General features: G+C 50.2%; 1 protein-coding gene across 1 annotated transcript; it reads right to left on the minus strand.

Annotated features, from left to right (window-relative positions):
* Nucleotides 1–4,416: 4,416 nt before the first annotated feature.
* Nucleotides 4,417–7,746, minus strand: CCL24 (C-C motif chemokine ligand 24). The gene is made up of 3 exons (XM_050783911.1): nucleotides 7,571–7,746; nucleotides 7,234–7,351; nucleotides 4,417–5,876 (listed from the first exon to the last, which is right to left on the minus strand). The coding sequence occupies exons 1-3, from the start codon at nucleotides 7,641–7,643 to the stop codon at nucleotides 5,708–5,710; spliced, it is 360 nt and encodes a 119-aa protein (XP_050639868.1). The 5' UTR covers nucleotides 7,644–7,746; the 3' UTR covers nucleotides 4,417–5,707.
* Between the last annotated feature and the right edge of the window lie 2,216 nt (nucleotides 7,747–9,962).

The following is a 9,962-nucleotide window of genomic DNA, read 5'->3' on the forward strand; positions in this document are numbered from 1 at the left end:
GAGATAGAGACCATCCTGGCTAACACGGTCAAAACCCGTCTCTACTAAAAAATACAAAAAATTAGCTGGGTGTGGTGGCGGGCACCTGTATTCCCAGCTACTCGGGAGGCTGAGGCAGGAGAATGGCATGAACCCAGGAGGCGGAGCTTTCAGTGAGCCGAGATCACGCCACTGCACTCCAGCCTGGGGGACAGAGCAAGACACATCTCAAAAAAAAAAAAAAAGATGTATTTTCAGACTTTTGCATTTCTGACTGTTGGATGATTCCACCCAGACCAGTGACTCCTCTGTGGCTCTACCCAGAAGTGGACTCAATGTAAAAGGACCATTTTCCACACCCCTATGATTGCATCCCCAACCAATCAGCAGCTCCCATTCCCTAGCCCCCTGCCTATCAAACTATCCTTGAAAAACCCTAGTCTCTGAACTTTTGGGGAGGCTGAGTAATAATAGCACTCCGATCTCCTGTACAGCCAGCTCTGCATGAATTAAACTTCTCTGTTGCAATTCCCCTGTCTTGATAAATTGGCTTTACCTGGGCATTGGGCAAAATAAATGCATTGGGTGGTTACACTATGGACCAAGCATAGACTCTCCAGGATGAATGCTGCAGAGGCTGTGGTGAGAGTCCTGTGGTCTCATGCAGTTGGGACACTGTCTGTATTTCAGTCTCATCCCTGAATGCTCTGGCTCTCCTCCCTCCTTAGGAACATGCTCTCTCTCCGGGTGGAATCCCAGTCACCATTCAGGTACCAACTCTGCAAAGTTGGTTCTGCAGGCTCCTTCTTCCCATCAGAATGTTCCCTGCTGTGTATTGTTTTGCATTGCTACTTATTCTGCTTTGCATTCGACTTACAATAACTTTAGTAGCTACTGCATATGCAATGCCTACTACTAGGCCTCTGTGGTGCTCTGCGGACTCCTGGCTGCCAGTATGTGGCTCTCTGTGCCTTGGGGCTTTTTTTGAACCATGGAACTTACTCTGCTCCCACTTGCTGAAAGCCCACCCCTCACATACAGCTGGCAAATACTGATGGAGTGGGTGTGTACTTCCGAGGGGGATGGATCTGTAGGTTGATGGATCCCCACCAGGTTACTTAAGGGTATATGTTGGCAACACATGCTGGCTCATGCCTGTAATCCCAGCACTTTGGGAGGCCGAGGGGGATGGATCATTTGAGGCTAGGAGTTTGAGACCAGCCTGGCCAATATAGTGAAATCCTATCTCTACTAAAAATACAAAAATTAGCTGGGTGTGGTGGCACACACCTGTAATCCCAGCTACTCAGGAGGGTAAGGCAGAGAATAGCTTGAACCTGGGAGGCGGAGGCTGCAGTGAGCTGAGATTGCCCCACTGCACTCCAGTCTGGGCAACAGAGCAAGACTCCATCTCAAAAAAAAAAAAAAAAAAAAAAAAAGGTATATATGTCAGAAGCGTGTGAACCAGAGCAACTCCATCTTAAATACGGCCTAGGTAAAATGAGGCTGAGACCTACTGTGTGCATTCCCAGATGGTTAAGGCACTCTAAATCACAGGATGAGACAGGAGGTCGGCACAAGATACAGGTCATAAAAGACCTTGCTGATAAAACAGGTTGCGGTAAAGAAGCTGGCCAAAATCAACCACAACCAAGGTGGCAATGAGTGTGACCTCTGGTCGTCCTCACTGCTACACTCCCACCAGTGCCATGACAGTTTACAAATGCCACGGCAACATCAGGAAGTTACCCTATATGGTCTAAAAAGGGTAGGCGTGAATAGTCCACCCCTTGCTTAGCATATCATCAATAAATAACCATAAAAAACGGGCAGCCAGTGTCCCTCAGTGCTGCTCTGTCTATGGCGTAGCTATTCTTTTATTCCTCTGCTGTCTTAATAAACTTGCTTTCACTTTACTCTATGGACTCGCCCTGAATTCCTTCTTGTGTGAGATCCAAGAACCCTCTCTTGGGGTCTGGATCGGGACCCCTTGTATGTCTGCTGCTTAAACCTCACCTCCCAGGCCATGGTGCCGAGCCAAGGGGCAGGTGTTGCGGAGAACCCAAACGTCCCAGAGCGGATCCAGGAACATAGCCAAGGCAAATAGTCTCATTGCATACAATAGGCAAAGAGCCAGAAAATTAGCTTCAAAGCAGCATAGAGACAGGTAGCAGGGCGGGTCTCTGAAGTTGTCCTGCTGCTAGCTAGGAGTCCTTGTATGTAAATCCTCATACACTCACCTACTCGCCATGCTGGACTTGTCTGAGTTCTCTGGTCTCGGCTCTTTCCCAGCTTGGGAGAATGTTCTTCTAGACAATCGCGAGTTTTCTGCATGACAGGGTCTCATGCCACTTTCCAGTGGTTTGTGCTCTGATTGTCCCCTACTAAATCATGCACTTTGTATTTTAATTTTTTATTTTATTTTTATTTTTGTGGAGACGAGGCTTTGCCTTGTTTCACAGGCTGGTCTCAAACTCCCAGGCTCAAGCAATCTGCCTGCCTCAGCCTCCCAAAGTGCCAGGATTACAGGCATGAGCCACCATGCCCCACTGATCATGCACCGTTTTTTTTTTTTTTTTTTTTTGGTTTTTATTTGTTTGTTTTGAGACAAAGTCTTAGTCTGTTGCCCAGGCTGGAATGCAGGGGCGTGATCATGGCTCACTGCGGCCTTAACCTCCTGGGCTCAAGCAATCCTCTCATCTCAGCCTCCAAAGTAGCTGGGACTACAGGCTTGCACCACCACACCCAGCTACTTTTTAAATTGTTTGTAGGCCAGGCACAGTGGCTCACACCTATAATCCCAGCACTTTGAGAGGCCGAGATGGGCGGATCACTTGAGGTCAGGAGTTCGAGACCAGCCTGGCCAACATGGTAAAACCCCGTCTCTACTAAAAATACACAAATTAGCTGGACGTGGTGGCACATGCCTGTTGTTCCTGCTACTCAGCTGAGACAGGAGACTCACTTGAACCTGGGAGGTGGGAGGTTGCAGTGAGCTGAAATGGTACCACTGCACTCCAGCCTAGGAGACAGAGCAAGACTCCGTCTGAAAAATAAATAAAAATAATTTTTTTTCGGAGGGTAAAGAAAGGATCTCTCTATATTACCCAGTCTGGTCTTGAGCTGCTGGGCTCACAAGATCCTCCCGCCTTGGCCTCCTAAAGTGCTGAGATTACAGGCATGAGCCACTGCACCCAGCCAGAGAATTGGAAAGCTGCAGCGTGTGGAAAACTTACATATTTGGTGTCAAAACTGTTGTGGGCATAGAAAAAGAGTTTTTCTCTTTCAAGGTTATGCAACTTGTAAAGCAGAATTGGCATTGAACCCACAGTATTCTTGATTTGTGAGTGTGTTCATGTTATAATTCTAATTCTTTGAAGCAAAACATCATTGTGTATCATTTTTTAGCCTCCTAATACCCAGCCTGACCTGGGCATGGTGGCAGGTGCCTGTAATCCCAGCTACCTGGGAGGCCAAGGCAATAGAATCGCTTGAATCTGGGAGGTGGAAGTTGCAGTGAGCCAAGATCACGCCATGTACTCCAGCCTGGGCAATAACAGTGAAACTCCATTAAAAAAAAAAAAAAATTAGTTTGGGGCCAAGTGCAATGGCTTACACCTTTAATCTCAGTGTTTTGGGAGGCCAAGGTGGAAGAACTGCTTGAGGCCAGGAGTTCTAGGCCAGCCTGGGCAACATAAAGAAAATTAAAAGATTAGCCAGGTGTGGTGGTACACACCTGTAGTCCCAGCTGCTTAGAGAAGCTGAGGTGGGAGGATTGCCTGAGTCCAGAATTTCGTGGCTACAATGAGCTATGATTGCACCACTGCACTCCAGTCTGGGCAACAGAGTGAGACCCTGTCTCAAAAATTTTTTAAATTATTTAATTGAACCTAGCTGTGCATGTGTATTTTCAAAGTCAATAACAGGACTCCCAGCGGCAGGCCAAGGTCACTCCCAGATGCCTTGGGCTCCGGCTGTCTTCTTCCCCTCCAGTCTTGGAGAGGCAGCCTGGGATGCTTTCTGGGCACATACACCGTTGGTCACAGCCCAACCCTACCCACTCCAGGAGAGTCAAAAATATACAATGCTGGGCGCAGTGACTCACACCTGTAATCCCAGCACTTTGGGAGGCTGAGGCAGGTGGATCACCTGAGGTCAGGAATTCGAGACCAGCCTGACAACATGGTGAAACTCTGTCTCCACCAAAAATACAAAAACTTAGCTGGGCGTGGTGGCAGACACCTGTAGCCCCAGCTACTCAGGAGGCTGAGGCAGAAGAATTGCTTGAACCTGGGAGGTGGAGGTTGCAGTGAGCTGAGATCGCACCATTGCACTCCAGCCTGGGGCGGCAAGAGTGAGACTCCATCACAAAAACAAAAGAAAAAAAACAGAACACGCAAGACACAACAACCTTCGAAGAAAAAAGTCTCATTTTATTTGGACTATTATTTGAGAACAGCAACTTTGTCTACACTCTTGATAAACCCACACAGTATCTCATGCATAGAAAAAAAAAAAAAAGCTAGGGTCTTTTCTCCCCCTTATCCCCCCACCCCATCTTCCCTTCACCAAAATGTTGGGTGAGCCCAGATTTAAAGGCAGAACAGGCCCTTGGCCCCAAGACAGCATGGAGCAAACTGTCGCAAAGCAGGGAATCTCCTTAAAGTCATATCTTCACCAAAAGATTAAACTACCCAGACTGGCCCTTCACCCTGGTCCTTCAAGTTCATTTCTTTTTAAAAAACAAAAAACAAAAAACTGGCCGGGGGCGGTGGCTCAAGCCCATAATCTCAGCACTTTGGGAGGCCGAGACGGGTGGATTGCGAGGTCAGGAGATCGAGACCATCCTGGCTAACACGGTGAAACCCCGTCTCTACTAAAAAATACAAAAAACTAGCTGGGTGAGGTGGCGGGTGCCTGTAGTCCCAGCTACTCGGGAGGCTGAGGCAGGAGAATGGCATAAACCCGGGAGGTGGAGCTTGCAGTGAGCTGAGATCCGGCCACTGCACTCCAGCCTGGGCGACAAAGCGAGACTCCGTCTCAAAAACAAACAAACAAACAAACAAACAAACAAAAAAAAAAAACACTATGCTTTACTTATTTTTTTTTTTCAACATAAAAGTTTGAGTAGGCTGGGTGCGGTGGCTCACACCTGTAATCCCAGCATTTTGGGAGGCTGAGGCAGGTGGATCACTTGAGGCCAGGAGTTTGAGACCAGCCTGGCCAACATGGTGAAACCTCATCTCTACTAAAAATACAAAAATTAGTTGGGCGTGGTTGCGCACACCTGTAGTCCCAGGTACTTGGGAGGCTGAGGCACGAGAATCACTTGAACCTGGGAGGCGGAGGTTGCAGTGAGCCGAGATTGTGCCACTGCACTCCAGCCTGGGTGACAGAGCAAGACTCCATCTCGGGGAAAAAAAAAAAAAAAAGCATCAGAACCAGGTCAGGAGAAGAAGGGCAAAGAGTTGCCACTGCTCTCCTTCTGGGATCTTCTCACCCAGCTCCAGAAAGGCAAGGGGCTTTGGATGCTTGGAGCCATTGCTCAGCTCCCGGGGACCACATCACCTGCTCCCTGGAGTTTTTCATAGAAGAGACACATCCCTGGAGAGTGTTGCTAAGAAACAGGGAAATTAGCTCTTCCCCCCATCACTATGGCTTCCCCAGACCCCGAGCAGCCCGCCAAGCAGCCCAGGCCCAGACTCAGGGCTGGAGGGCTGGGCGGTGATTAGTGGGTGGTTTGGTTGCCAGGATATCTCTGGACGGGGCCCTTGACACCCACTGCCCTGGCCCTAGGGGAAGCCTTCTTCCGCTTGGCATCCAGGTTCTTCATGTACCTCTGGACCCACGCCTGCTTGGGGTCGCCACAGAACTGCTGGCCCTTCTTGGTGGTGAAGCTGTGGAAGAAAGGGACAGGGGATTAACTGAGGTCGACAGGGACCTTGGGCCACTCAACTTCATGGTGGGGAGGATGTGGACGCCCAGAGACAGTAAGGCCTCCTCGCAAGTTGCTGAGATGATGCCATCTTCATTTTTTGACACGGTCTCACTCTGTCGTCCAGGCTGCAATGCAGTGGCGATCACAGCTCACTGCAGCCTCAACTTCCCAGGCTCAAGCGGTCCTCCCACCTTAGTCTCCTGAGTAGCTGGGACTACAGGAACATGCCACCATGCCCAGCTTTTTTTTTTTTTTTTTTTTTTTTTTTGCAGAAACGGAGTCTCATTATATTGCCTAGGCTGGTCTTAAACTCCTGGCCTTAAGCAACCCTCCTAGGTCAGCCTCCCAAAGCACTGAGATTACAGACGTGAGCCACTGCACCTGGCCTTATCATTGTATTTCTACTTCATGCCTCTGTTTACAAAATGAGTTCACAGTTACTACCTATGAAGCTATTTGGAGGACAGACACATGTCGACCCATGTGACCTTGAGCAAGTCACCTTCCTGAGCCTCAGTTGTCCTCTGTAAATGGGAACAACCATCCCTACCCCATAGAATTGTTGAGAGAATTAGAGAAGACATTGTCCTGTGCCCCCGAATGGTGCCTCATTGTATATTTGGTGCTCAGTAGATATTGAATCTAAATCCTTCTCCTGGTGGCTCACGCCTGTAATCCCAACACTTTGGAAGGTCGAGATGGGCAGATCACTTGAGGTCAGAAGTTCGAGACCAGCCTGGTCAACATGGTGAAACCCTGTCTCTACTAAAAATACAAAACTTAGCCAGGCGTGGCAGTGCGCACCTGTAATCCCAGCTACTCGGGAGGCTGAGGCATGAGAATTGCTTGAACCTGGGAGGTGGAGGTTGCAGTGAGCCAAGATCGCACACTGCACTCCAGCCTGGGTAAGAGTGAGACTCCGTCTCAAAAAAAAAAAAAAAAAAAAATCCTTCTGGCTGGGTGTGGTGGTTCATGGCTGTAATCCCAGCACTTTGGGAGGCTGAGATGGGAGGATCACTTGAGCCCAGGAGGTTGAGGCTGCAGTGCAATGAGCTATGATCATGCGGCTGTACTTCAGCTTGGGTGACAGAGGAAGACCCTATCTCCCCCCCCCCAAAAAAAAAGAAATAAAAGAAATTTAAAAATAAATATATCCTCCTTCTAGTTTTATGGGCAAGGAAGTTGAGGACCAGAGAGGGGAGGTGACTTCCCCAGGGATGCACAGAGCCAGGGCCGGCTGACCTTGCTTCTCAGGGACACTGGAGTTGTACCTGCCCCAGCCCCTCTCCTGCCACATGCCCATGAAGGATACCCACATCACTCCCATACTGAGGCACGTGCTCCTGTTGGACAACTGGTAGCTGACCACTCGGTTCTCAGGAATTCTCTTGGAAAGAAATGACATGCAGCAGGAAGAGGGGATGACCACAGAGCCTAGACGAGGAGAGAGAGAGAAGCCACGTCTTTTCCCAGCCTCCCCTCGGCTCTGGGCCTCAGAGCTGGAGCTTGAACCCTGCACCAAACACCACCAGTCCATTCACTGGGCTGCCCTTTCCCCAGCGCTTTCCTCCAGCCCCAGGCTGGTCAGTCCTGCACCCTCCACTGTGCCATCCCAGCCATGCCCTTGGAACTGCATCCTGCCCGAGGTCTTACCCGTAGGGATAATGTGGTGGGCACAGACACCAAGGAACAGAAGGCTGGTTACGATGGTCATTGGGCCTGCCATGTCCTAGAGAGCAGAAGCACCAGCTCGGGGCTCAAAGCCAACGTGCAGGAGGAAAGGACCTGGGGATAAAAAGCTTGGGTCCTTGCAGAGCACCCCAAACTCCCTCCCTCTGCCTTTTATGGGGCAACTAGAAGGAAACACGCCCCCAAGCCTCCTCCACGCTTCCTTGAAAATCCTGAGGCCTGTGGTCTGGAAAGAGGAAGTTGTTGCCCCGTTGTTGCCCAGCTGAGTCAAGGGTTATTTTGGGCTCCGAACGAAAGAGCTGGGGGAGGGGGCATCACTCCACCTCGGCCAAGTTCAAAGGTGTTGGATGCATTGTCAGAAGGCCCATGGGACCCTACCTGTGTTGGCTACACCCTGTGGGATCCTGGATAAATCACTCACCTCCCTGAGCCTCAGTTAGTTCAGCTGAAAATGGGCAGAGTCATCCCTATCTTCTCCCTTCCATTCATTCATGCTTTCATTCATTCACCCGATTTTTGTTAGGCATGTGCTCTGTGCCAGGCACTGGGAGGATTCTAATGGGGAGACAGATTTGTGATCAAGGGTGTGTAACAGTCAATGAGAGGTCAGCTGGGCTCGGTGTCTCATGCTTATAATCCCTGCACTTTGGAAGGTTCAAGTGGGAGCATCATTTGAGGCCAGGAGTTTGAGACCAGCCTGGGCAACATAGCAAGACTCTGTCTCTACAAAAAATAAAAAAATTAGCCAGGCGTGGTGGTGCAGACTTGTAGTCTCACTCTTGGGGAGGCTGAGGTGGAAGTGTGTAGCAGGACGAGCTGCAGACAAAACTTCTGACACCGAGTTAAAGAAGGAAGGGGTTTATTCGGCCAGGGGCATCGGCAAGACTCCTGTCTCAAGTGCTGAGCCCCCCGAGTGAGCAATTCCTGTCCCTTTTAAGGGCTCACAACTCGGCCGGGCGCGGTGGCTCAAGCCTGTAATCCCAGCACTTTGGGAGGCCAAGACGGGCGGATCACGAGGTCGAGAGATCGAGACCATCCTGGCTAACACAGTGAAACCCCGTCTCTACTAAAAAAATACAAAAAACTAGCCTGGCGACGTGGCGGGCGCCTGTAGTCCCAGCTACTGGGGAGGCTGAGGCAGGAGAATGGCGTAAACCCGGGAGGCGGAGCTTGCAGTGAGCTGAGATCCGGCCACTGCACTCCAGCCTGGGCAGCAGAGCGAGACTCCGTCTCAAAAAAAAAAAAAAAAAAAAAAAAAAAAAGGGCTCACAACTCTAAGGGGGTGCACGTGAGAGGGTCGCGATTGATTGAGCAAGCAGGGGGTATGTGACTGATTGAGCAAGCAGGGGGTATGTGACTGGGGGCTGCATGCGCCGGTAATTAGATCGGAACAAAACAAGATAGAGATTTTCACAGTGCACTTCTATACAAAGTCTGTAATCTATAGATAACACAACCGATGAGGTCAGGGGTCTATCTTTAACTACCAGCCCAGGGTGCCGCGCCAGGCTGGCTGCCTGTGGATTTCATTTCTCCCTTTTAGTTTTTACTTCTTCTTTCATTGGAGGCAGAAATTGGGCATAAGACGATATGAGGGGTGGTCTCCTCCCTTAGAAGGATGAATTGAACCCAGGAGTTCAAGGCTGAAGTGAGCTGTGATCACACCACGGCCTCTCCAGGCTGGGCAACAGAGCAACACCCTGTCTTACAATCAATCAATCAATCAATCCATCCATCCATCCATCCATCCATGACAGGTCCTGACAGAGCAAAACAGATGCTCTCAGGGCCGCTTTCCATCAGCTCTTGGTGGCCTTGAAGTCCCAACAGCCATCACCTGCACCTTCAAGTTGCCGGAGCCACTTAGTCACCAAGGCTCTAGGGAAGTAGGAAGTGCCTAGAAAAGCACATCCTCTGGGGTGGCCAGTGCCTGCCAGAGGGATGCTGACTCCAGGTCCAGCATGACCAACCCTGTTTCCTGAGTTTCCAGCTGGGTCAAATCTGTAACCCTCTGTGCAGCAGGACTTTGCTTGGCCCCTTCCCCCTGACCAGATTCCCAGTCCCCTGATGGTCTCTCGTGGAAGTATCTCTTAATAAACCACAAGCCCATGAATCCCCGTCTCAGGGTCTGCTTTGGGGACCTGGACCCAGAACAAGGTGTGTGGGGGTAGGTGGGAGGAAGGGAAACATAGGAGAAACAAGGGGCCAGGAGCCGTGGCTCATGCCTGTAATCCCAGTACTTTAGGAGGCTGAGGCAGGAGGATTGATTGAGGCCAGGAGTTTGGGACCAGCCGGGGCAACATAGCAAGACCCTGTCTCCAAAAGAAATAGAAAAATTAGCCAGGCATGGTGGTGT

This window comes from Macaca thibetana, chromosome 3 (assembly GCF_024542745.1).
Source record: "Macaca thibetana thibetana isolate TM-01 chromosome 3, ASM2454274v1, whole genome shotgun sequence".
Classification (NCBI taxonomy): domain Eukaryota; kingdom Metazoa; phylum Chordata; class Mammalia; order Primates; family Cercopithecidae; genus Macaca; species Macaca thibetana.